General features: G+C 52.6%; 1 protein-coding gene across 8 annotated transcripts; it reads left to right on the forward strand.

Annotated features, from left to right (window-relative positions):
* Positions 1-8,680: 8,680 nt before the first annotated feature.
* Positions 8,681-27,007, forward strand: FCSK (fucose kinase). Of its 8 annotated transcripts, none has more exons than XM_057534791.1 (25): positions 8,681-8,961; positions 9,784-9,949; positions 12,671-12,771; positions 13,127-13,278; positions 14,415-14,465; positions 15,369-15,539; positions 15,869-15,941; positions 16,345-16,442; positions 16,840-16,920; positions 17,407-17,526; positions 17,705-17,876; positions 18,292-18,404; positions 19,059-19,160; positions 19,282-19,452; positions 19,863-19,999; positions 20,712-21,082; positions 21,757-21,967; positions 22,142-22,308; positions 22,406-22,627; positions 22,944-23,087; positions 23,251-23,370; positions 24,969-25,156; positions 25,243-25,342; positions 25,847-26,070; positions 26,245-27,007. In XM_057534791.1, exons 3-25 carry the CDS (start codon positions 12,690-12,692, stop codon positions 26,329-26,331), a joined length of 3,357 nt encoding a protein of 1,118 aa, XP_057390774.1. In that variant the 5' UTR covers positions 8,681-8,961; positions 9,784-9,949; positions 12,671-12,689; the 3' UTR covers positions 26,332-27,007. The 8 variants fall into 8 exon arrangements, with proteins under 8 accessions (XP_057390774.1, XP_057390777.1, XP_057390776.1 ...); XM_057534794.1 differs by having other exon boundaries at positions 22,944-23,009; XM_057534793.1 differs by having other exon boundaries at positions 19,935-19,999.
* The last annotated feature ends 77 nt before the right edge of the window (positions 27,008-27,084 follow it).

Genomic DNA, 27,084 nt, shown 5'->3' on the forward strand with positions numbered 1-27,084 from the left:
CCTCAGGCACGATCTCAGACTCTTTCAGCTGTGAGATGACAAATGTTCTCTGCTCTAGCCAGGCTCCTCTGGGCCCTCTTCTCCAATAGGCCTCAACCTTGGCCTATAAAAACTACACTCTTGGGACTTCCCTGGTGGTCCAGTGGTTAAGACTCCGAGCTTCTACTGCAGGGGGCATGGGTTAAATCCCTGTTGGGGAATTAAGATCCTGCATGCCATGAGGGGTGCCAAAAAAAAAAAAAACCCACAAACAAACAAAACCTACACTCTCAACACAAATAATTTTATCCACCCTCCTCCGCCCACATTAAAAGACTTAAACCGAATAACATAATTTCTAACACCTCAAGGCCACATCCCTAGGATGACCCTAACCCCCTTTAAACTGCCTGCCCAAGAAAGCTCCAGAATTTACTGTTTGTTCTAGACAACACCTGTAATAAGGTCTCCACCACCACCCCTTTCTCAGAGCATATACTAAAAAGGGCTTACAACTGTGACTTCTTCCTGCCCCTTTGAGGTGTATATCAGATGTATATGTATTATGTGTCTTTCTCAAGGACCTGAAAGCCATTCCCTTGAAATGTAATCATTGGAATGGATAGGGCCTCTGTCTCCCAGTCTCTGTGGGTGGGTGGAGGCCTAACTTCAATAATTGCCAGCTCACAAATACAGCTGGCCTAATCAGCATTTACACTGACCAACCCTTTGTAATTTTTCACTTTGATTCTACGGAGCCCCTGCTCACCTCCCTCCATACTCCCTCATTCTCCCTTAAAAAGGCCCAGTCACCTCTGTGCAAATTGAAGTTGCAATATACTATTGCGATAGTATATTGGTTAAAATCTGTCCTTACTACTTTAACTAGTGCCCGGCTTTGTTTATCTTTGCTATGAGTTCTCGGGCCCCAGGCTCTAGCCTTCCTCCCATCCACCAAGGGCCAAAGGGAAAGTTATTGCTAGGTCCTTGGGCAAGTAGCCAAGAGGCCACCAGAGGCATTGGGTCCTAACTAATGTTGACCCTTGAATGCTTTTGTTTTTTTTTTTTTGGTGTGTGTGTGTGTGTGTGTGTGTGTATCCCCGTCACAGACCATAGAGGGGCTAAGTAATCCACATGCAACCCCATGCTCTGCCCCTAAAACCAGCTGCCAGGCCCTTCCTGCTAAGGGCTTTGCCTCTGTACCCGAGTCACATGCAATGGCAACATTCCCTCACAGGCAGAAGGTAATTAGCCTTTTTGAATGTACATCCATCTCCCAAAGCTCTGTTAGCAGATTACCCAGGCAGAATTAAGATGTCCTTTCATGGGCAAGACAGACAGACCCTCTCTATCCCTCAACTCCAACAGGAAGCCCCATAATCACCCTGACTACCTCCCAATTAGATGTCAAATCGGTTTTTACCCATTTCCCCTTGCCGGTTGTGTTTTCCTATCCTCTCCACCCATCCAAATTCTGCCTGACTCTCCAAAGTCTACCTTGAGTTTTCCTTCTTCCACAAGGTTCTCCCCAACTGCCTCAGCCGCACAGCCACTGGTGAACATTACCCCTCGGGGAGCACTTGAATTTGCCTCATTCTCTTGAAAGCCTACCTTTGTTGGTGAGCATCCAGAGCAAGGAAAGCAGTGGAACAGGAAGTGAACATGGTGGATGTGAGCAGGGGCTTTGGAGGCAGACAGCTACTAAGTAGCAAGGTGCAAAGTGGAGCTGGCTCCCTCCCTCCCTGGCTTTCTGTTTGACCCATTTGGCAGCTCCCACCCTAATGGCTTGTGTGACCCAGAGCAAGGTACACAGTTCTGTGTTGTGTTAGTTTCAAGTGTACAGCAAAGTGATTCCGTTATGGATATATATGTATTCTTTTTCAGATTCTTTTCCATTATAGGTTATTACAAGATATTGAGTATAGTTCCCTGTGTTACATAGTAGGTCCTTGTTGTTTACCTATTTTATATACAGTAGTGTGTATATGTTAATCCCAAACTCCTAATTTATAATTTATAAAACGGTTTTTAAAAGTTCAGTCAGATCTCTACCTCATACCTAGCTAAAAACCAAAACCACAACAAGGGCTTCCCTGGTGGCGCAGTGGTTAAGAATCTGCTTGCCAATTCAGGGGACATGGGTTCGAGCCCTTGTCCAGGAAGATCCCACATGCCGCGGAGCAACTAAGCCCATGCGCCACAACTACAGCCCGTGAGCCACAACTACTGAGGCCCGTGCGCCTAGAGCCCATGCTCCGCAACAAGAGAAGCCTTGCAATGAGAAGCCCACACACGGCAACGAAGAGTAGCCCCTGCTCACCGCAACTAGAGGAAGCCTGCGTGCAGCAACGAAGACCCAACACAGCCAAAAATAAATAAATAAATAAGTTTATTAAAAAAAAAAAAAACACACAACAAAAACCAAGTCAATAGGAAAATGGAAGAAAATTTTGCAATTTATATCAGGGTAAAAGGCTAGTACAAAGTGCTCTGTAAATCAGTAAGAAGATGACCAAGGAACAACAGGAAATGTGAAAAGAATATAAACGGACAGGTCACAGAGAAGCAAACACAAATGGCTGTGACATGAAAAGATGCAAAGCTTCTCTCTTTATGTTTTGTTGTTGTTGTTGTTGTTGTTTTTGGCCACACCTCGTGGCATGCGAGACCTTAGTTTCCCTGGTACCTGTGCCCCCTACAGTGGAAGTGCATAGTCTTGACCACTGGACCACCAGGGAAGTCTGCTTCACTCTTTTTTAAAAAATTGTGCTAAAATACACATAAAACTTACCATCTTAACCATTTTTAAGTGTACAGTTCCGTGACATTAAGTACATTCACATTGTTGTACAACAAACACTACCATTTATCTTCAGAACTTTTTGGTTTTCCCAGACTGAAACTATGTACCCATTAAAGGATAACTACCCACATTTTCCTCTCCTCCCAGCCTCTGACAACCAGCAGCCTAGTTTCTGTCTCTACGAATTTGACTATCAAGGCATGTAAGTATGAAGACAATATTTGTCCTTTTGTATCTGGCTTATTTCACTTAGCATAATGTTCTCAGTGTTCATCCATGTTGTGGCATGCGTCAGGATTTCCTTCTTTTTTTTAGGCTGAATAATATTCTATTGTATGTATATACCACATTTTATCCATTCGTCCATTGACGGACACTTGGGTTGCTTCCATCTTTTGGCTATTGTGAACAATGATGCTATGAACATGGGTTTACAAATATCTCTTTGAGTTCCTGTTTTCAATTCTTTTGGATATATTCCAAAAGTGAAATTCCTGGATCATATGATAATTCTGTCTTTAATTTTTTGAGGAACCACCATAATGTTTTCCACAGCGGCTGTACCATTTTACATTCCCACCAACAGTACACAAGTGTTCCAATTTCTCCACATTCTAACCAACATTTATTTGCTCAGAGCTTCACTCTTAATAAAAGAAATGCAAATTAAAACCACACTGAGATATCATTTTTCACCTATCAGATTGGCAAAGATCAAAAAGCTTGATAGCTATCTTGGCAAGAGTGTGGAGAACAAGGATTCTCCAGCCACTGCCAACGGGGCTGGAAATCCATACAGCCTCTATGAGAAGAGACTTGGTAACATCTTCAAATTGCACATGCACACACAATTTGACCTAGTAAGTTCTAGGAAGATATCCTATCTGCACATGTTCTTAGTTACATATAGAGATGGATATCTGTTATAGCATTGTAAGAGCAAAGATTTAAAATGATCTAAATGTTGATGATCCAGATTAAAGATTAAATGAATGCAACGGAGGAAGCTTCAACTGACGGTGTCTTTTGTTATCATTACTTCACTAGATAACAGACTATTGGAGAGCAGAAGACCAGCTTTTGTAGGTCCACACAGACCTTCCAGAAATGTTGATTAAATTAATTATTTCTTAGCCTCTGGCAGAACTAAATTGGCAGATAGCTCAGGGAGGTAAAGTGGTTGGTCCAAGGTCTTCCATAGAATGTGTACTACCTATTCCTTATGTGGAAAGCACACTGGCCGGCACTGTGAAAATGACTGATATAGAAGACTTAGACCCTATCTTCTTGGAGCTTGAAACCTAGTAAAGCACTCTGACAGACATTAAAAGTGTTAAACTTTTTTTACTGTCCTTTCAATTGTATCAATGGAGACCATTGGTCTGGTGTATAAAGTAAGTCCCAGCTCAGAGAAACAGTTTCTCAAAAGTTTTACAAAAAGGCAGAAGAAGAGTGCTGATTAAAACAGGAGTCATAGGACTTCCCTGGTGGTCCAGTGGTTAAGATTCCACGCTTCCACTGCAGGGGGCTCGGGTTCGTTCCCTGGTTGGGGAGCTAAGATCCCGCATGCCCCGCGGCGTGGCCAAAACCAAAAGTCATCCCCCCAAAACAAACAAACAAAAACCCCAAACAAACAAAAACAGGAGTTTGTCCTTCCATTTGTGCCCCATCCTTAGTGTCCCCAGGGACTCATTTTAAGGGACCCACTTTCCACCAATGTTCCATGCGCTGGGTCAGCCTTCTACATTATAGGTGCTGTGAGATGCTCTCAAAAAAGGATTCCCTGGGGCTTCCCTGGTGGCGCAGTGGTTGAGAGTCTGCCTGCCAATGCAGGGGACACGGGTTCGAGCCCTGGTCTGGGAAGATCCCACATGCCGCGGAGCAACAGGGCCCGTGAGCCACAACTACTGAGCCTGCGCGTCTGGAGCCTGTGCTCCGCAACAAGAGAGGCCGCGATAGTGAGAGGCCCGCGCACCGCGATGAAGAGTGGCCCCCGCTCGCCGCAACTAGAGAAAGCCCTCGCACGAAGACCCAACACAGCCATAAATAAATAAATTAAAAAGAAAGAAAGAAAAAAAAGGATTCCCTAACCTGTTTGTGAAATGCTTTATAGGTTAGCCTAGAGGTTCCCCATACATATAGGTATTTTTTTCCTTAGCTCTGTCCACTGAGAAGGCCTGGGAACAGTGACACCCCATTAGCAACAAGCACACTGAGCTTGTCGTGGTTGTTTTTTTAAATTGAGGTGAAATTCACATAACATAAAATTAACCATTTTAAAGCATACAAATCAGTGTATTTAGTACATTCACAATGTTTTGTAACCAGTACCTCTATCTAGTTCCAAAACATTTTCGTCATCCCAAGAGAAAACTCTGTACCCATTAAGCAATCACCCCCCATTCTTCCCACCAGTCCCTGGCAACCATTAATCTGTTTTCTGTCTCTATGGATTTAACTATTCCAGACATTTCATATAAATGGAATCATACAGTATGTAGTTATTTGTGTTTGAGTTCTTTCATTTTGCATAGTGTTTTCAAAAGTCATCCATGTTGCAGTATGTATTAGTATTTCATTCTTTTTATGGATGAATAATATTCCATTGTCTTTGTTTATCCAGTATATTGGTTTAAAAGTTGTGGGAAGAAAATAAACCTGTCTACCTTTGTTTAATGGATCTGTACCTCCTCTGCAGCAACACTTGTTAACATCCTATAGCAGCACTTTTTGAAAAATACTGCATAAGATATTTGGCAAAGGCAAATCAGGCATTGGGGAAGATGGGCCACTTAATGATAAAGTACACTTATTAGCTCTCCAGAAAGGGTTAACTATTTGGTTATCCTATCAGGTCTGGGTTTTGATTATTTAAAACCATACCAGGGACTTCCCTGGCAGTCCAATGGTTAGGACTCTGCACTTCCACTGCAGGGGGCATGGGTTCGATCCCTGGTTGGGGAACTAAGATCCTGCAAGCTGTGTGGTACGGCAAAAAATAAAAGCAAACAAACAAAAACATATCAGCTGCTTCAATTTCTCCTTGGAAGACCCAGTAGGAAAAATTAATATCCTCTCCCCATTTTCTTCATCCAGTTCCCATCTCTTTGCCAGTCCCCTGGCAGTAAATACTCTTGGTTATATACCTTTACAGGGATGGTGCACCCATTCCCCTGCTGTTGTGAGTGCTGGCTGCTAATGTCTCATAGATTCACCCTCCTCTGAAGAATTGGTATCAGTCCCTGTGAGCTGCTTTGCCTGGAGATGCCCTCCTTTCCCTACCTCCCTTTGGCCCGCCCACAGCCCATGAATGACTGATGTGGGGTAAAAAGTCCAGCTCCCTTGCTTCTAAGAGGGGTAAACCTTGTGATGCATTTTATGCTCCAGAGCTCCCCAGAGGATCAGACTGAGGCTAGACTTAGCTGAACTGACATCTTTGCTTGGCTTCTTCCCCTGCCCTATCCTGCCTCCCTCACTGCCCTAAGAGATCATTTGCACAAGAATCCCTTTCTCAGGCTCTGAGAACTCAACCTAAGGCATCTAGGGAACTCAACCTAAGATATCCCTGTGGGTAGTCCTGGCTCCCAGAGGGATTTCCTGCTACCAGCAGCCTCATATCTCATGCAGGGTCCTGCAGATTGTACCTCCTCCAAGAAGCCTTCCAGACTTGCACCCTTACATTTTGGCAGAATGAGCACCCTTACATTTTGGCAGAATGAGCACCCTTACATTTTGGCAGAATGATTGTTTAATAAGGAAGTTGGATGCCTACTCTGTGCCAGACCCTTTATATGCATTGGCTCATTGAATCCTCCCAACCTGGTTAGGCAAATACTATTGTATTCTTACTGAGGAAGAAAGCTGAGCTCAAAGAATTTGAGTGGCTTGCTCACACTGTCAGAAAGTGATGAGAACTGGGGAGGTTTTGTCTGATTCCAAACCCTGTATTTAACCACTAGAATCTACCCTACGTTATAGCATCAGAATGTTTTTTCATGGCTCTGTCTACCCCAGACCGTGGGGTGGAGAGCTACATGTTTTTGTGTCTGCTGCTGAGGGCTTTATCTTATTAAAAAGCCTTCTGTGAGTATCTTTGCTAGTGGCCTTGGAGCCACTCCCTACCGGGCCAGCATGCCCGCCCTAGGAGGTGGGGTGAAGCCCTTGGCCTCTGAGCTCCTCGGAGCTGTTTTCCTTGAGCCCCCGCCACGCTGCAGCTGCAGGCATCCCTGCCTTCCACTCCACTGCAGAGCTGGGATCTGCGTTGCTGAGAACAGCAGCAGTGGGAGGCAGCTCATCTCTTCCCTGGAGGCCTGCTGGGTTCACAGTAGAAGAGAGCAGGTGCTGAAGTGGGGGAAGGAGGATGAGACCTGGGCCAAGTGAAGAGGGGGGATGACTCTAGTGGGAGAAGACTGAGAGAAGGAGAGAGATTTGGGGGAGGAGGCAGGGTAGCAGGAGCTGAGCAGGGGACTGCTCTTTATTCATTCCTTCATTCAACAAATTGTTGGGAATTCCCTGGCGGGCGAGTGGTTAGGACTCCACGCTTTCACTGCCGAGGACCCGAGGACCGGGGTTGATCCCTGTCTGGGGAACTAAGATCCGGCAAGCCATGTGGTGCGGCCAAAAAAACCCAAAAAACAAAAAAAACAAACAATACAAACCCAAATTGCTTTAACCACCTACAATGTCCTAGGCACGTTCTAGTGACTGAGGATACAATAGTGAACAAACCATTGATCCAGCTTTAAGGAGTCCGCATGGGAATAACAACAATCAGCATAATAATGGTTAATATTTTTGAAGCATTTACTATGGAGTCAAGAATTTATTTATCTCATCCTCATAAGAATCTTAGGCATTTGACACTATTATTACCCCATTTTACAGATAAAGACAAGGAGGCAGAATAGCCAAGTGACTGGCCAAGGTTACACAGAGTTAGAGCAGAATCCCTCATCTTCTCTGAGACTGACCGCTTGGGCCTCGCAGGCTCCCTATTAAGGACACTAGATTTGGAAAGTATATTCTCATAAGAAAAATTCAAACAATACAAATAAAGCTCACGTTCTCCCTGCCTGTCCCCATCCCTGGCAGTCTCCACCTCAGAGTGTGCTCCCTCCGGTCCGGTTCCTATCCACATGTACTATATGTCCGCATACATTATTTTTGACACGAGTAGATTCCCATACATAATGTTCTTTAACAAAGTGTCTTGAACACTTTTCCCTATTGTACATGTAGATCTAGCTCATTATTTCTAACTGCTGCAGAGTATTCCATTGCATGGATGTGCCTAGTTTATTTTCCCAGTACCCTGGAGAGAGAGTTTTCAGTTTTCCGCTATTACGAACAAGGCAGCCATTCATCACTTTTCCAAAAAAGCCACAGATCTTTTTCCCACTACAGAGTTGAAAAGTTTCTACCGGAAGGACCCACGTAATGAACCCGCGAAAGCATGGCCAATTGCCAATCCAACGATAGTCGCTTACGCTCGAACGACACCTGTGGGGTTTTTCCTCCCGGTTTGATTTCTGTCTCTTCGGGGAAACGCGGCGGCACCACGCCCCCGGCCAGGGGGTTAAACAAATGAACAAAACACAAACCTGGAACCCCGAGTCTCAGAAAACGAGTTTTGTCTTTACAACGCACTGGTTCCTCTGGGAGTTGTAGTTTTGCTGCCCAGCGGAGCCGCCTTCTCCCCTCACCTCCCTTCTCGAAGGGAAGAATCACTGCCCTTTAGGAAAGCGCTGCCCTGACCATCTCCGCTGGCCCAGGCGATAGCTCCGAGCTGGGCTTTTGGGGAGGACAAGCCAGGGCGGGCGGAGGGCTGAAACTACATTTCCCAGGGTGCGCCGCGAAGGCACGCACAGCCCTGCGTTAAAGATCCCCTCTGTGCCGAGAGCCGGCGGAGGCACGTATGTCAGACCGCGCGGACACCGGCACCGCACACCCAGTGTCCCGCGCCGTTTTTCCGCCTCCCGCCCACACTCTTGGACCCGCAAGACTGAGCCGGGCCACTGGCTGTCTGGTTCCTGATAGGGAAGAGCGTCGGGGAACTCTGCAGCCGCCCCCGGGCGCCCACTTGCTCCAAGGGGCGTTTGCGGGTCCTTCTACCCGTTGGCCTGGGTCTTTCTACAGGAGCTCCGGGACCTGGGGACGCCCGGGACAGGGACCACAGGCAGGTGGGCCTCTGGATGCTGGCGCTGGTGATTTTTCCTTTGAGGTCGCTTTTCCTGCCTCCGTTTACCCCATCGGGGCTCGTCATTATCCACAAATCTCAATTATATGACGTTTGTGTAATTTGCAATGTAATTTTACTCCCAATCACCTTCCTTCTGCCTTTTTTCGCTTCCCAGAAGACAAATCACATTCCTCCGTGGGGCTGCTTTTTCCCTTTAAAATGCAAAATCCCTGCCCCACTTCTCTTCAAAAAGCAAATATGAAGAGGCCTTACTATTTTATTCTGTCCCTAGCTCCCCTTCCCTATCCTAATTTTAGGCAGCGTGTGGCTGAGGACATTAAGAACTATTTCAACTTGGCCTCAGTAGATAAAGTTCTGTTGGAAGTGTGCAGAATATTGGATAGAGGCCTGTATTATCTAAGATTTCTGTACAAATGTCAGGTATGACAGAGGGCAAAGACTCCAGGAGAGATGTCTTGTTTCTACAGGGTGGGTAAGAACAGGAATCTTGGAGTTGGATACACCTGACCTGCCTGTAAAAGCTGTATATGTCCTTGGGCAGGCTATTTCATCTCTTTACGCTACAATTTCCTTACAAATTACGTGGGTGTGGTAAAATTCAATTCATAGGGCTGTTGAGTGGGTCACATGAGCTGATACTTCAACGTGTCTTTGGCGTGGTGCCTGAAAAAGACTCTCCCTATGCTACCAGTACTGTTCCACCTTTTCTGTTCTCATAATACCCTTTAGTCTGATCGGGCAAGGCATGCCACTTAGCCTTGGTTGATTTTCCCAGGCCTTCCCTGATTTTTTTCTTCTACAGGAGCATCTTTGACCCAGAGAATATATCAGAGCCTTCACTCCAACTTGCTTCAGGGTCAAGTCGAATTCTTCTGTTGCTTTTCCTCACTGGAGAGAACTACCATTCATTGAGCTCCTGCTGTGTGCCACATATTTTTATGTTTTATTTAATGCAACCATCCTAGGAGGTTGGTATCTTTGGCCCCAGTTTTCAATTGGGGAACTGAGGCTCAGAGAGGTTAAGTAACCTGCTCAAGATCACACAGGAAGAGGGAGAGATGGGGACAGCCTCTGGGGGGTTGATTCCCAGCCCAGGACTATTCCTCTGCTCCAGTTTCTAGTAGAGTACAGTCCAGATCATGCCGTCCTCCCTCCTCTGCCTGTGACCTGTCATCTGCTCATGACTCTCAGTCACTATGCCAAGACCAAGACTGGCCTCAGACCTTTGGACTCTCCTTGGGGCATTTCTTCCTTGCTCTCTTTTAACACCTTTGCTTGGGATCAAACATCATTGTCACCATCACCTGAGAGACCCAGGTCCCAGTCATGGATGCAGCATCAACTAGCATTTGTAAAGTGGACAGAATACTTACCTGGCAGTGGTGTTGTGAAGATGAAAAATCATAGTGTCTTAACTATGGGTCTTAACTTCTAGTGGCTGTTATCATTAATGCCATCCCCATTTCATTGTCACCTCGTATTGGGCACTTCACATATATTTAGTACGTTGGTTCTTTTTTCCATCCTACAAAGTAGGTTCAGTGTAGGGGTTAAGAGAATGGACTCTGGAAAAAAGGTGTCTGGGTTCAAATTTGGCTCTACCACTTGCTAGCTGTGTGACCTTGGTCAAGTCACTTAAATCTCTCTGTGCCTCAGTTTCTTCATCTTTAAGTATAAAGAAAGTACTTCCCAGACATTAATTTAGAGGTTCTTACAGTAATTTTTCCTTTGGCAGTCCCAAGAGGAAGAGGATATACTCCCATGTTGGTTTAGGTCCTCAGAGAAGTAGAGAACAAGATGGGATTAGACTTGCAAGAGATTTATTGGGGGAGTGAAGAAGGGGAGGGAGCTGGAGGAAGCAGGGAGAGCTGTCAGTTTTCAGTTCTGCTTCCTGTAACAGCACCGGAAGGAAGAAGGGAGGTATGGGTAGAAGGCTCTCAGACTGCAGTGCAGTTCTAAGACAGTTTCTGTTGGGTTGATGGGGAGTTCTGGAGCCAAGGGTGCCTGTCAGAGGATCCCCATCTTGTAGGAGTGGGTCTGTCTTCTTCATGTCATTGGTTGGTGGGAAGCATGGCCTCCGTGTGAACAAGATGGGGGCATCTATCCGTTACACTCCCTACCACAGGAGGCCAGAGAGGGTTAGGGGTGCCGAAGATCACACAGGGAGTTGGTGGCCCATCTGGAATCCCCAGCCACCCCCTTTACTGGGAAGGCCAGATGGGTAACCTGGGGAATGCCTTTGACTTCAGATGCCTGGCCAAGATCTCTAGCTCAGGTTTCCCCTCTGGATTTCCCTCCTGAGCTGAACAGGGAACAGAGCAATTTTTGTTAGTGGTGGAAGCTTTCCCTGAAAGCTCGTGGGAGTGTGGGTGTTGCTAAGTGGCAGTGTCTGTCAGCCTTAACCATAGGCTTGGTGGCAGCAGAGTCTGGCATAAGAAGAAACCATTACTGAGGTTCAGGTTTCCTGTTGGCTCTGGCTGGGGTGAGGGTTGACTGCAGATGGACGTGTGGTCAGGGCACCTCTGGGGTGGCATGCAGCTCACTCCACCGGCCCTCCCCACACTGAGCTTTGGGGGCTGGAGGGAAGAGGTGGGGGTGGGCTGCTGCATGGGACAGCAACTGGGACCCTGCCAGAGGTAAACGCCAGCGCACTCCTAGAGACTCGTCCAGAGAGGTCTTGGGGAGGCCAGGGCCTCTGCAGTCAGATTGGCTTCTTATCTGGTAGGAAAGGAGTGTTGGGGGGATAGGAGTGGGTGAAGCCATAGCTTTGGCTTCACCTTCCCCTCACTTGCTCAGAGTGCCCTGGAGGAAGATGGCTGACAGGTGGGGTTGCAGCCCCCTTCTGGCTTGGAGCCTCTGGGAGGGGAGTTCCCCTCTGAGGTCCCTGTAGTGGGTGCTGTTGGCATGCTGCTCTTGAACAAACTGGTGTCCCTCTCCCAGAGCTTCCCTCTTTTCCGGGGAATTGCCCTCAGCCTCAGGAGCCTAGAAGTTAGAGCCTCCCTCCCTGCAGCTCAGTGCCAATGATTGGATGATGAGGGGCCTGCGGTACAGAAAGGGCAGCCCCTTGTTTTAAGGTGGGACCCCCTGTCAACCCCACCCCACTCCCCTTACTTCCTCTCCTGAGGAAATGTCATGCACCCAGATTGATGAAGTCAAAGATAGACTCATCACATGACCCAGCAATCCCACACCTAGGTGTCCGCCTGGAGAGACGAAGTCTTATGTTCACGCTAAATCTGCATGAATGTTTATAGCAGCTCTATTCATGATTACCAAAACCTGGAAGCAGCCCAGATGTCCTTTAGTGGGTGGGTGGAGAAACAGACTGTGCGATGTCTATGCGACGGGATACTGCTTGGCAAAAAAAGAGAAAGAACTATGGATATGCATAGCCAACTTGGATGAATCTCAGAGGCATTATGTTGAGTGAAAGAAGCCAATCTCAAAAGATTACATTCCAACTATAGCTTTGGAGAACAGATGGCTGGTTGTCAGGGGTGAGGGATGGAGGAGGGTGTGACTGTAAAGGGTTAGCATGTGGGAGCTTTTTTAGATGCAGATGGTGGTAGTAACCACAAGAATCTATACATGTATTAAAATTCATAAAACTACTTACAACCAAAAAAAATCAATTTTAGGGTATGATAATTTTAAAAAATTCACATATACCCGTATCTCTGCCCTGGAAGCCCCTCAACTTTGGCCAGAATGGAGCAGCCGAAGGGGGTTGATTGGACGGTCATCATCCTGACATGCCAGTACAAGGACAGCGTCGAGGTCTTCCAGAGAGGTAGTTGACCCTCCCTCTCCACTCTGCCCCTAATGTGGAACCCTCTCCCCTTTCTTTGCCACATACCCCTACAGCCCCAGGAGCCGGGCAGACCCGGGTTCAAACCCAGATTCTGCTTCTTCCTAGCCACGTGACCTCAGACATAGGTCACTTCACTGAGACTCGATTTTCTCATCTGTGCAATGGGAGTAGTTGTACTTACCTCACTGAGTTGGGAAAAGATCTAATGAGCTACTAGATGAAAAGCTGCTAAGTCAAAGAAGATTAAATAATGGCTGTCAGGAGGTTTGCTTGAGGTGCTTGGGACCAGGGTGGAGAGGCTGGGGCGCAGGTCCCCGTCATGTTCTGACCACAGAGCTGGAGATACGGCAGAAGCGAGAGCAGATCCCCACCAGGACGATGCTATTGGCCGTGGAAGACCCTGAGGTTCATGTGGGCAGTGGAGGAGCCACCCTCAACGCCCTGCTGGTGGCTGCTGAGCACCTGAGTGCCCGTGCAGGCTTCACTGTGAGTGCTCCTCAAGCGCCCCCCTGGGCACAGCAGGGATGGGGGCTTCAAACAGAGCCTTTCCAAGGTCCCCAGCTCTTCGGGCTCCATTTTCCTGCCCAGTTCAGGTTTGGCATCAGTTTTTGCATCTGTAGATTGAGCAGACTCATCCAGCTGAGGGCAGAAGGCAGGGGCAGCCTTTGTAGTGGATTTAGAAAGTCAGAGCCAGTATCTCGGAGTTAGGCTTTCTGGCTTCCCTTGAGAAATCTCATCTTGCTACCCTGGACTCTCCTTCCCACACAGCAATGGTTTGCTGGAACTGAGGTGCAGTGGCCCCCAGTGCGTAGAGCGTGGGCCCACGTCCCACACACACCCAGCCACTTCACGAGGTCACCTTGCCTGCATGGCACCCTGGCACAGGCAGTGAGGGTGGTCACAGGCATGGACACGCTCTGGCAGTGGGGGTGGCACCCGCAAGGGAGGGGACCACTGTGTGGTTGCCATGAAGCTGACTTACTGTGAGTCACCCGCCAGCCAGCCCCACGTTCTTGCCTGCAGCCTTCCCTAAAAACAGGGAACAGGGGAGTGGCCCAACTGGAAGGCTGCTGTGCTTCCTTATCCAGGAGTGGCCAGGGCTGCCTCGTGCCTGCCTGTGGCCATTGGTCTTGACCTTGCTGGTTGTTCCTTTGGTTCTTTTTTTTTTTTTTTTTTTTTAAATTTATTTTTGGCTGCGTTGGGTCTTCGTAGCTGCGCGCGGCCTTTCTCTAGTTGCAGCAGGCGGGGGCTACTCTTCGTTGGGCTGCGCGTGCTTCTCATTGCGGTGGCTTCTCTTGTTGCGGAGCACGGGCTCTAGGTGCATGGGCTTGTTGTGACGCACGGGCTCAGTAGTTGTGGCTCGCGGGCTCTAGAGCGCGGGCCCAGTAGTTGTGGCGCACGGGCTTAGTTGCTCTGCGGCATGTGGGATCTTCCCAGACCAGGGATCGAACCCGTGTCCCCCTTCATTGGCAGGAGATTCTTAACCACTGTGCCACCAGGGAAGTCCCTCCTTTGGTTCTTGTGTGGACTTGTGCTGGGGGTCTCTCCCTGCACAAGAGGGCGCCATCCTTGGGTGTCATCTGCCCAGACCTCTGTGAACAGTGCTCTTCCACTTTTGATAGGTGGTCACATCGGATGTTCTGCACTCGGCCTGGATCCTCATCCTGCACATGGTCAGTAGAATGCTGGGCAGGGGCCATGCAGAAGGATGGTCAATCCTCGGGGTTGGATGGGACTTTAGGGGTCTTCTACCTTTGTGTGCAGGTGTGCATTGTGCAAATCCTGAAGAATCAGAAACAGAATTAATCCAGGTGTCCAGAATAGGGAACCGGTTAAATATAAACAGCATATCCTCCTGGTGGAATATTAGACAATGATTAAAAGGTCCATTTAACTCTCTGCACTGACCTGTGCATTGACCAGCTCTGTGACCTGGGGCAGGTCACTTGACTGTTTCGAGGCCTCAGTTTCCTCATCAGTAACATGAGGATGGCAGCAGTTCCTACTTCATGTGGATGTGCTGAGATGACCCATCAAATGCTTAAATTGGGGCCTGGCCTGGCTCACTGTGAGCATCGGTGAATATATTTTCATTGTTCAGTGAAAAAGGCCAGCTGCACAAGTTTGTACAGAATGATCTCAGCCTTTTTAATTGGAAGTTTGATTGAGATCATTGTAGATCCACATTTAAGAAATATTCCAGAGGGAAGCCTCTGAAAACTTTGCCCAGATCTTGCCAATGGTCATATTTTCCAAAACTGTAGTATAATTACAGCCAGGATATTGACATTGATATGGTTCCCAGTCTTTCTCCAGTTTGACTTGTACTCTTGTGTGTGTGTGAAGTTCTGTTGTCTCCGTCTTTTTCATTTTTGTAAAAAAAAAAAAATAGTCTGCATGTGAGGTATACAAAAGGGCGTAACCTCAAAATGAGGGCAATGGTTATTATCCCTGAGGGATTGTTTTTCTTTTTGCGTATCTGCATTTGCTCATTTTTTACCATAATCATGTAATTTAAAAAATCACATGAGAACACACTTTGTAAAAGTCCTCTGGCTTGATGGCTTTCTGCCCAGGCTCTCTGCCTCAAGCTCTTCTGCCTGTCCCTGCTCCCGCCCCAGGGCCGAGACTTCCCCTTCGATGACTGTGGCCGGGCCTTCACCTGCCTCCCTGTGGAGAACCCACAGGCCCCTGTGGAGGCCGTGGTCTGCAACTTGGACTGCTTGCTGGACATCATGAGCCATCGGGTGAGACAGGCAGCTGCCATGGGGCCTTGTCCTGCCGCTTTCCTGCTGAGCCACCAGCCATAGTCTGTGCTGGCTCAGACAGGGGATGCCAGGAACAATGGCTTTGGGTGCCTGGAGTTAGTTAGAGCTTCAGGATGTTAGTGTTGGCCACACTGGGGGGAGGTGCGGCCTCAGGAAGCAGGTGGGAGGGCTGGCATCGGCACCATGGATATAGGGAGGCCCCTGTTACCTCAGCAGCCCGAGTCCCCCTGTAACAGGCTGAGGCTGTGCTGTGTGGGAGCAGAGGAAGGGCTGGGCCCGGCCATCAGCTTCGTCCTCTCTCCCCACAGCTGGGCCCAGGCTCCCCGCCAGGCGTGTGGGTTTGCAGCACCGACATGCTGCTGTCTGTTCCTCCAAACCCAGGTGAGCCTGAGAAGGCTTGGGACTGCCCTCCCTAGCCACAGCCAGCGTGGCTCTGCCTCTCCTCACCCACCCCGTCTCTGGGCCTGGCCTGCTGCCCTGTTCACAAGGGAAGCTCTAAGGTTTGAAGGATGGAGCTTAGACCAGGAGGCAGGGCTTCCCCTGCTGGGCCTGTCTGCCTGTCCGTAGAGTGGAGATACCCAGCCCTGCCCCCTTTGTCCCAAAGGGCTCTGTGGCCAAACTTTGGGGGTGAGGTGTTGTCATTCTCCCAGGGGAATGTCCATTTGGCTTTGGAAACCGTATTTTCTTTAGAGGTGCCTGGAAGCCCCTGCCCTCTTCCTGGAAGGGATTCCCCCATTCCTTGGGCTGGGGTCCCTGGAGAGCCTCCTGACTCCCCCACCTGCAGGGATCAGCTGGGACGGCTTCCGGGGAGCCAGAGCGATCGCCCTTCCGGGGAGCACGGCCTATGCCCGGAACCATGGTGTTTACCTCACTGACTCCCAGGTAGTGCCCCTGGGGCAGCAGCGTGGGCAGCTGAGCCATCCTGGGATGGCCTCCTGGTCCTGTGCTCTGGGCAGCCTCGCCCTGGACTTTCTGGCATGGTCTGGATCTGGAGGAGTTTCCCCCCATGGCAGCAGCTCTTGTGCTTAGTCTTTTGCCAAACATGAATTGCCCCTGATCCTGTGCCAGGCTCTGTGCCCAGGCTTGGGGCTGTGGAGACATTTGAAGCCTGCCCTCTGCTGTCAGGGTGGGGGAGGTCTCAGGCACCTGTATCCCCAGGAGTATGCTGGGGCCTGTCAGACTTGCGTCTTAGGTTTACATCTGGAGAACACCCTTGCGTGCCCTCTTTCGTAATCCTCTCTTGCTCCCTTCCCTAACTCTGTTTTCTGCTCCCATGTAGGGCTTCGTTTTGGACATTTATTACCAAGGCACCGAGGCAGAGATACGACGATGTGGCAGGCCTGACGGGCGGGTGCCACTGGTATGGCTGCCAGGGCAGAGCCCCGCTCCTTCTGGGGAAGGCTAGAACCAGAATCTGAGGAAGATCTGGAACTGGTATTCAGGGGAGCGGGTGAAGCCAAAATCTGAGGAGGGGGTAGCCTTGGAATTCAGGGTCTTGTCCCAAATGAGAAAGGCTGGAACCAGACTCAGGGGATCCTTCTAGAATGAAGGACAAAGGTACGAGTGGTGGATAAGAGCCTGGGACTAGACTATAGGGAAGATGGAGAACTGGGATTGGGAGGAGACCTGAAAATTGAGGGGGTCCTAGAAGTTGCCTGCTGAGGGGCCCTCGGTGGAGCTGCCTCCATTAAGCCTGGAGTCTGGGTGCTGGAGTGGCCCAGAAGATGAATGATCCTGTCCGGTGTGGCAGTCAGCCTTGCTTGGCCCATCTGCACATGCCCTCCCCAACTCAGGCACAAGGCTGGCCCCAGGGTCTCCCACCTGACCCTTGTGGGGGCCCCTCCAGGTTTCTGGGCTTGTCTTCTTCTCTGTGGAAACTGCTGAGCACCTCCTGGCCACCCATGTGAGCCCGCCTCTGGACGCCTGCACCTACATGGGCTTGGACTCCGGAGCCCGGCCTGTCCAGGTGAATGGGAGTGGGGACTGGCAGGTTCTGGCCTGGGCAAGAGGCACTGACACTGGCACCTGGCTGTGTGACCTCAGGCCAGTCCTTTCCCCTCTCTATGTCAGCATCTCTAGAGATGGAACTGCCCCAGCTCAGCCTAGGTACCCACTAATAGCAGTGCTTCCCACCCTTGTCCCAGCTGTCTCTATTTTTTGACATCCTGCTCTGCATGGCCCGGAACGTGAGAAGGGAGGACTTCCTGGTGGGGCGGCCCCCAGAGATGGGGCAAGGTGATGTGGACATCGCGGGTTATCTGTATGGAGCCCGGGCTGAGCTGTGGAGGGAGCTTCGCGATCAGCCCCTCACAGTGGGTGGGTACTGCCTCTTGGCTCTCCGGGGTAGGGAGGCCATGGGAGTGAAGGCCCCCAGAATGAGGCTCCCACCCCACCTGCCTGGCCCCCAGGCTCCTGGACCAGGCAGGCCTAGTGAGTGCATGGACTGGACGATTACCCTCTCCCAGTTCAAAGTCCCCTGCTGAGGTAACTCTCCTCTTCTTCCTTTGTCTCTTTCCTGGGCTCCAGTCCTGGTCTTTCTACTTTCTAGCTGTATGACTTTGGGCAGGTTGCTGAGCCTCTCTGGATCTCAGCTTCCCCATTGGCACAGCGGGCTCATTTCCATGCTTGCCCTCCCAGGCCCTGATGAAGATGCGTCTTCTGGTGGGAGGCCCAGCCTGGTGTCAGAGCTGCAACATGCAGGGTGTTGGGGTCAGTACTTGTATCTTTACAGCATATGTCCCTGACGGCAGCTACAACTACATGACCAACTCAGCCAGTGAGTTCCTGCACAGTCTCACATTCCCGGGGGCTCCTGGGGCCCAGGTCGTGCACTCCCAGGTGGAGGTAAGACCTGCCTGGAGGTAAGGCCAGCAGAGGGGCCTACGGGGTACCTGGAGACAGGTAGGAATGGGGGCTGCAGGGAGGGGAGCGAATAGCTCACGCTTGGGACAGATTATCTACGCGTGTAGGTGTTATTATCCCCATTTTGCACGTGAGTCACTGGAGGCTCAGAGAGGTTAAGTTACTTGCTTAAGACCACAGAGCCAGTAAGTGGCCAAGTCAGGATTCTACATCCAAGTCTGAGCGAGCAGCTAGAGAAGATTCCCCCCCCCCACCCTTTCTGAAGGGTCTGCTTGGGGATTCAGGCAAATTCATGGTGATGGGGCAGGTAGAGTTCAGAGGTGGCCCTCAGGGTGGCGGGGGTAGGGATAGCTGGACAGGTGGGAGAGGTTTTCTGGGGGAGCTGTCATCTGGTGGGACTTCCACTACTGGGTGCAGATTTGCTTTGGAGGAGAAGGCAGGGAGAGCGTGCCCCTGGGGAGCAGCAGAAATCAAGATGGGATGGGAGTCAGCCTGAGGCTGGGGCCAGGGAGGTATTGAGAGGGATCTGGCTGGCCGACAGGCGCGGGGAGCAGCAGGAATTCTGGCCCTGGCTGTGGAGGAGAATTGGGGCAGCACCCGCCCTGGGCCCTCACAGCTTTCTCCCTGGCTTCACAGGAGCGGCAACTACTGGGGGCCGGGAGCTCTGTGGTCAGCTGCCTGCTGGAGGGCCCCGTCCAGCTGGGTCCTGGGAGTGTCCTGCAGCACTGCCACCTGCGGGTGAGGCCTGAGAGGGCAGGCAGAGGGAGGGCAAGGGTACGGGAGCCAGGGTCCTGTGTGTTTTGTGGGCGTGCTTGGGGTTCCCCTGCCCACGCAGGACGCCTGCCCGCTCCCCTGCCAGGGCCCCATTCACATCGGCACCGGCTGCTTCGTGAGTGGCCTGGACGTGGCCCAGTCCGAGGCACTGCACGGCTTGGAGCTGCACGACCTCGTCCTGCAGGGACACCATGTGCAGCTGCACGGCGCCCGCAGCCGGGCCTTCACCCTCGTTGGCCGTCTGGACAGCTGGGAAGTAGGTGCTCACCTACCTCCCCTCGCCCCCATTCTTTAGGCTTTGGGGAGCACCGGGGGTCCTAGCCCAGCTTCATTGCAGGGCTCTCTGAGCGCTCACCTGAGAGATAGGCAGTGAGGAGAGTGTAGCCATTAGAGTCTCAACAGGCCTTTACCTCCCTCCTCAGCTGCTCTGACGCAGGCTGCGTGGGGATTCTTATCCCCATTTTTCAGGCCGGAGACTGAGGTTCAGAGAGGGAGGTGACCCGCCTTGGGCTGCAGAGCCAGTTATGGAGGGTCAGGCCTACAGACAGGATTCTGCTCCAGGTTCCAGGCACCCGGGCTGGAATGTGGAAGCTCCAGGACTTGACGCTGTTTCAGAACTTGCTTGCTTAAGTGCCCCTGTCTCTTTTCCTGTCCCCTCTTGAGCAGATCCTGGCCTTATTGCCCTTAACCCCTTCCTGTGGCCCCTGCAGCCCTGACTGCTTCCTTCTCTTCCCCCAGAGAGAGGGGACAGGAACGTATCTCAACATGTCTTGGAGTCAGTTCTTCCAGAAGACAGGCATTCGGTAGGGTTGGTGGCCCCACGGGCCTCTGTGGGCCTCGGCAGCCAGGGTGGTAGCTGCTTGGAGGCTCATCCTGCTCCTGCCCCACCCCCCACCATCCCTGCGGTCTGGGGTAGTTTTTTTTTTTTTTTTTAATTTATTTCATTTATATTTGGCTGCGTTGGGTCTTCATTGCTGCGGGTGGGCTTTCTCTAGTTGCGGCAAGCAGGTGCTACTCTCCGTTGCGTTGCACGGGCTTCTCATTGCAGTGGCTTCTCTTGTTGCAGAGCACGGGCTCTAGGTGTGCGGGCTTCAGTAGTTGCAGTACGCAGGCTCAGTAGTTGTGGCTCGCGGGCTTAGTTGCTGCACGGCATGTGGGATCTTCCTGGACCAGGGCTCGAACCCGTGTCCCCTGTACTGGCAGGCAGATTCCTAACCACTGCGCCACCAGGGAAGTCCCCTGGGGTAGTTTTGAGCAGCCTGATTTGCCCTAGCATCTTCTCCCTGGGCAACTCCAAATTCCTGGCCGTGCTCAGGCTTTGGGATTTTGTTCAATGGCCTGGGAAAGGAGGCAGGGCAGCTGGGCCTCCCTCCCTGAATTGCCTGCTTGTGCTGCCTCTGGAGTTCGTCCTGTCCCCATGAATGAGCCAACCCCCAGCTGACAGGTGGTCAGGGCTTGGTGACCAGGCAGGAGCACTTGCTTCCCTCCTGCTCATGTGTCTTCTCCCCACATCAGGGACTGGGACCTGTGGGACCCAGACATGCCCCCCATTGAGCGCTGCCTTCTCAGTGCCCGTCTCTTTCCCGTGCTCCACCCCTCGAGGGCCCTGGGGCCCCAGGACATGCTGTGGATGCTGGACCCCCAGGAGGATGGGGGCAAGGCCCTGCGGGCTTGGCGAGCCTCCTGGCGTCTGTCCTGGGAGCAGCTGCAGCCGCGCCTGGACCGGGCTGCCACACTGGCCTCCCGCCGGCACCTGTTCTTCCGCCAGGCCCTGCATAAGGCGCGGCACGTGCTGGAGGCCCGGCAGGACCTCAGCCTGCGCCCGCTGATCCGGGCTGCTGTGTACGAGGGCTGTCCTGGGCCCCTGATGGCCACCCTGGACCAGGGTGAGTGTGCTGGGCACCTATGCTGGGAAGCCAGACCCAGCATCACCTGCCCTGTCTGCCCTCTAGGTCGTCAACCTGAGGGTACTAGGGAGTCTTGAGACTTTAAAGCAGGGGAAAGACACAAATGGACTTAACTTTTAGGTTTCTGGGAAGCTCCATCCTGTTAGTGGGGAGTTTGGTGAGCGGCGGAGGCCTGGGGGTGAGGCTCTGGGTCCTGTAAGCATCGGCAAAGCCTGCACGTTCTGTGCGGGGGGCTGGATGTGGGTGAAGAGCTCCAGCACAGCCCCAGGGGGATGTGGCCCGCCCTGCGTGGGACCCAGGCATTCTGGCTGGGGACTCAGCCTTAGCCTCACAGGGACTGCCTCATTCTCCATTTCAGTTATTCGCTCATGGCCACACAGCTGGTTGGTGGGGGGCTGAGACTGAACCCAGGTGGTTTGCCCCCCAAGCCTGAGCTCTTACTCATTAAGGGCATCCTGGGTGGGGACTGCAGAGGCATATCTGGGCTGGGGCTGGTGGGATGAGAACTTTGCCAGGCAGAAGAGGGGAGCATTCCCAGGCAAGGATACATCTTGGGCAAAAGTGAAGAGGTGTGAGGAGTCTGGGGTGCCTGAGGGCAGGGGGCATTGAGGGCGGGCCTCCTCCCCAGCTGCTCCTGACTCCTGGTCCCTCAGTGGCAGCTGGTGGGGGAGACCCTGGCGTGGCAGCACGGGCACTGGCCTGTGTGGCGGATGTCCTGGGCTGCATGGCAGAGGGCCAAGGAGGTTTACGGAGTGGGCCAGCTGCCAACCCTGAGTGGGTGCGGCCCTTCTCGTACCTGGAGTGTGGAGACCTGGCGCGGGGCGTGGAGGCGCTCGCCGAGGAGCGGGACAAGTGGCTGAGCAGGTGGGTGCTAATGATGTCAAAACCCTTGGAGAAGCCTCCTGCCGTCCTTGGAGGTGGAAACCCAGAGAGAGGCGGAGTGTCCTCAGGTCACCTAGGGCAGTCGGTCCCCAAACCTAAGCAGCCCGCCCCCAGCTTGGGGCTCCATGCCACCATCTCTCCCTTCCCTCCTGGCAGACCAGCCTTACTAGTACGAGCTGCCCGCCACTACGAGGGGGCTGGGCAGATCCTGATCCGCCAGGCTGTGATGTCAGCCCAGCACTTTGTCTCCTCGGTGCCGGTAGAGCTGCCAGCACCCGGGCAGTGGGTGGTGGCTGAGTGCCCGGCTCGAGTGGACTTCTCTGGTGAGCCCCTGGGGGGGGGGGGTAGGGGTGAGGGTAGCCACCCCGGAACTGAGCTGGCAGCCCCTGTGACCAGCTTGGTCTCGTTCAATTGCCACAGGGGGCTGGAGTGACACGCCACCCCTTGCCTATGAGCTTGGTGGGGCAGTGCTGGGCCTGGCTGTGCGATTGAATGGCCGCCGGCCCATTGGGGCCAGGGCTCGCCGCATCCCAGAGCCCGAGCTGTGGCTGGCAGTGGGACCTCGGCAGGACAAGATGGCCACGAAGATAGTATGCGGGAGCCTGGATGACCTGCAGGATTACTGCCAGCCCCACGCCCCAGGTCAGGGCACCTGTGATTTGTGCAGGTGGGGATGGCACAGCTAGCCAGCTGGGGGATGGGGGCAGAACCCGAGAGACCCTGCAGGCCATGGGTGCCTGGCCTGAGGGTGAGCCAGTCTGGCGGAGGAGCCTTCATGTTACCCTGCCCAGGCACAGGAGGTAGAGCTGGCACATTTGCTGGTGTTATGGAACCCAGAGGAACTTTTGTGGCTTGGGGATGGGGTCTGCGCCGAGCCCCAGGCCAGGCTGAGATGGGTGGGGTTTCTGTTTCCACCCCTGAAGACCAAACTCCTTGCCGGATGCTGCTCACTCCACAGGGGCGCTGTTGAAGGCGGCCTTCATCTGTGCGGGGATCGTGAGCGTCCACTCCAAGCTCTCGCTGAGTGAGCAGCTGCTGTGTGCCTTTGGGGGCGGCTTTGAGCTGCATACCTGGTCTGAGCTGCCCCATGGCTCTGGCCTTGGTGAGCAGGCCCTGTCTCCCTGCTGCTCACCGACTCCATTCCCCCTTTCAGCTTTGCCTCCAATCCTCTCCCCAGCCTCTGCCCAGTGGAGAGGGAGGGGGCGGGGCAGGATTGGGCTGGGCAGAGCCGTGTCATGGCTGGTGCTCTCCTCCGTGCCCTGCAGGCACCAGCAGCATCCTGGCGGGGGCTGCCCTGGCCGCCTTGCAGCGGGCCGCAGGCCGGGCGGTGGGCACGGAGGCCCTGATCCACGCGGTGCTGCATCTGGAGCAGCTGCTTACCACAGGTACGGACTGCCCCAGGGCAGAAGGGAGGTCGCGGGAATTTTTCAGGGCCCCCAGGGGCTTCCCTGGACGTGCAGACAGCCACGGAACTGTGCTGCTCCTTACAAGGGTTAGAGCTTCCCTCTCACCACTCTGACACTCTCTCTCTGGTGCTTTTCAAAATGAAATATTTCTACCTCAAAGGGCTTGATGTAGGAGCACCTACTAAGTGTTAGAGTCTGTGCTGCACCTTTCATGTGTGTTAGGTATTCCTCATGTCTCTGTTCCTACCCAGGGCTGTCCCTCAGGGCAGGGCTGGGTTTGGATTAGGGGACAGGACCTTCAGCCTGTTCTTCAGCACTGTGCCTCTCCCTTGCGGGAGGGCCACTTGTGCCTCGCTTCCCCCACCACATGATGGGGTACCCAGTGCCTGGCTGTGATCATACGGAATGTCACTAGCACCACGCTTCTCCTACTCATCACTGTGGCCCCTTAGCATCCATGCACAATGGAGAGCAGCCAGAGGCTTGTCTGGCTCTAGGGTGCTCTGGTCACCTCAGGATGCCAGGCCTCATCTTCAGCATGACTGTGGGAGGGAAACTGCCACAAAGATGTATAGATGCCTGATTATGGTATCTTCTCTGGCCACTTTGTAGCCTAGCTCCCTCCTTTCATTGTAATGACTCACATCCCATAATAGGTAGTCATTAGCAAAAGGGGCAGATGGGGAAGCTTTTTTAGTTTTCTTTTGAGGTACACTGTTCATATCTCTCATTTGGTCAAATGACAACTATTTATCGAACACCCGCTCTGTATTGGGCCCTGGGGATAAAATGAGCAAAAACAGCATCCCTGCCATCAGAAGTCTTACGGTCTATTGGAGACAAACATGGATCAATAACCACTCCAGTAAATGTATAATTACAAGCTACGCTACGTGCTCTGAAGGAGAGGGGTGCGATTAAGGAGTTCTTGACATTCCAGGCCTGACACTAACCACATTTTGGCTGTAAAGTTCCAGATACCTCCTGCCATTTGCGTTTTATACTCGAAATCCTTGCAGGCCCTTCTCCAAATATCAAAGGCCTATCCCAGAATCATCTCAAGTTTTGACATTTTTATATAGCTGCAAGAAGAAAAGAGATCCATACCTTTCATTAGTAAAGCAAAATGTGAACAAGCTATTTTAAGTTTGATAAGAGATGCTGAGGAGCTTATTTCCACCATCAACACCCTTTATCAGTCAAGCCAGGGTGCAGGGACTGTTAGGCTGTAGGGAAAGTCCTATGTCATCCCTCCTCAGGGGGAAAGGTTAGCGTAAGGCCTTAATCCTTTGATGTGGTTTACCCCAATTCCAAGTACACATTAGGTCTGCAACAAAACTCAGGCCTTGTGCATTCTAAGCTTGGCTCCAGAATGAAGCCCCTTCCATTGCTGGGCTCAACTTGCTCCCAGGGCGGGGGCAGAAGCTGCACAGCTCACCTGGCCCAGCTGAAATTGCGGGGGGGAAGCTGTCTTCCCACGCTGGTCCCTGCCAGGGATGCAAGGCCAGGAGCCTGTACTGGGAGAGGGAAGCTGGGCCAGATAGGCGCCAACAGTGACGGGGCCCGGGCTCTCGCAGGAGGTGGCTGGCAGGACCAAGTGGGTGGCCTAATGCCTGGCATCAAGGTGGGGCGCTCCCGGGCTCAGCTGCCACTGAAGGTGGAAGTGGAAGAGATCACTGTGCCTGCGGGCTTTGTCCAGAAGCTCAATGACCACCTGCTCCTGGTGTACACTGGCAAGACCCGCCTGGCCCGGAATCTGCTGCAGGTGAGCCCTGGCCCCAGAAGAAGGGAGGGACGCGAGACGGCTCAGCTAGGCTGAGCCTCACTGCACCCCTCCTGCCCCGTCTGTAGGACGTGCTGAGGAGCTGGTATGCCCGGCTGCCTGCTGTTGTGCAGAATGCCCACAACCTGGTGCGGCACACCGAGGAGTGCGCTGAAGCCTTCCGCCAAGGTAAGGCGCTTCTTCCCCGGAGCTCAGGCACCAGGAGTGAGTGCCTGTTGCCTGTGGGTCTGAGGCCGGGGGCCTTTGCAGACTTGGCACCGTCCCTAGGTATGAGAAGCCTCTGTCCTCTGCAGGGTCCCACACTTAGGTGGGAGTCACATCTCAGGACAATACCTGCATCCTGGGGAAGGCCTCCAGCCCCCCCTACCAGGAAGCGGATGGGGGAAGAGGCTTGGCTCCATAGCCGAGTTCCAGGGAGTCAGAGCTGATTAGGGCTACACAGTTCGGTGAACGCTGTGCCGGGTACCACGCCAACTGCTCTGTGCTCGTTAGTCCTCAGACAACCCCGTGAGGTGGGCTTTGTCACTCCTGTTTCCAGCCAGTACCGAACCCAGGTTCTTAACTATGACACTGGTTAAGCAGTGCCTCTTGGCACCCCATCCAGTCTACAGATGGGCACTGAGTGAATATCCTGGCTCAGGCACACAACTCCCCTCTCTGCCCCCACCCCAGGGAGCCTGCCTCTGCTGGGCCAGTGCCTGACATCATACTGGGAGCAGAAGAAGCTCATGGCCCCAGGCTGTGAGCCCTTGGCTGTGCGGCGTATGATGGCTGTCCTGGCCCCCCACGTGCATGGCCAGAGCCTGGCAGGGGCAGGTGGCGGGGGCTTTCTCTATCTATTGACCAAGGAGCCGCGGCAAAAGGAAGCTCTGGAGGCTGTGCTGGCCAAGACTGAGGTATGGTGTGGTTGGGGTATGGTATCTGGCGTGGGATAGGAGCCCTCCCTGTGGCCCACCAGCTAACCAGCGGCTACAGCTGTAAGTCCCCTTGGCCCTGCAGCCACAGTCCAGCCTCCCGAAAGCCTAAAACCCACCCAGAACCCTCTAAGCACCTCTGTCCTTTGCTCCTAGGGCCTCGGTAACTACAGCATTCACCTGGTAGAAGTGGACACTCAGGGCCTGAGCCTGCAGCTGCTGGGGACTGAGACCTCAGCCTGAGGCCCCTTCTCATGAGGCTTGTCCCTCTGCAAGAGGAGAAAGCCTGGAGCTATAGCAGGCCCTCCCTTCCTTACCCCTTGGGAGCACTCAGTCTTCTACTCTCCACCCACTTCGTGAATCTGCTTCCAAAGGAAGCCAACCTGAGCTCAGGCCCAGCCCTTTCTAAAAGTTGGTGAAGCACAGACGGTGCTTGGGAACAGGACTGTGACCTCCTGGTTGACAGTGGCCTAGGCTTGGTGTCTGGACACAGGAAGGTCCTAAGTTCAGTGTCCCCTGTGACCTTTACAAATCTGATGGCCCAGCTTGGGCCTTGGCCTTCTCACTCTCCATGAGGGCCTGGAAGAAGGGGATGACAACTAGACTTGGCAGATGGCTGGGGTCCCTTGGTAAGGCCGACCCTGAAGAGGCCCTTTGAGGCATTTCCTGTGGCCTTCCTTAGAGGTCAGGCTTTTGCCTGAGTAGAGACTTCCTGTTCCACACTCACTCCCAAGCTGACTTAATGGGGGAGTGGGAACAGGGGTGAGGGTCCACACTCGTGTCTGTGGCAGAGAGCCAGTGCAGTCCTGCAGCAAGTCACTGCTAATCGTGGCCTTAACCAGCAACTCTGCCATGTGCCTGTGGGCCGTGAGTTCTCAGGACTGCCGTCTTCTTGGAATAAACTCACTCTGCTCTTCAAGGTTGTCCTCATAAAGATCTTTTTTGTTCCTGCTGGGGGAATTCCCACTTCCCCCGGCGCTGTGGGAAACTGCCCCT

The sequence above is a fragment of the Balaenoptera acutorostrata genome, chromosome 19 (genome assembly GCF_949987535.1).
Source record: "Balaenoptera acutorostrata chromosome 19, mBalAcu1.1, whole genome shotgun sequence".
In the NCBI taxonomy this organism is placed as follows: domain Eukaryota; kingdom Metazoa; phylum Chordata; class Mammalia; order Artiodactyla; family Balaenopteridae; genus Balaenoptera; species Balaenoptera acutorostrata.

Bases quoted from the DNA above. Each gene is read 5' to 3' on its own strand.
- FCSK (XM_057534791.1), top strand. From the start codon at position 12,690: ATGGAGCAGCCGAAGGGGGTTGATTGGACGGTCATCATCCTGACATGC. The intron at 21,083-21,756 runs GTGAGTGTGCTG...CTGGTCCCTCAG, and splicing joins GATGGCCACCCTGGACCAGG to TGGCAGCTGGTGGGGGAGAC. The intron at 25,343-25,846 runs GTAAGGCGCTTC...CCCCCACCCCAG, and splicing joins CGCTGAAGCCTTCCGCCAAG to GGAGCCTGCCTCTGCTGGGC.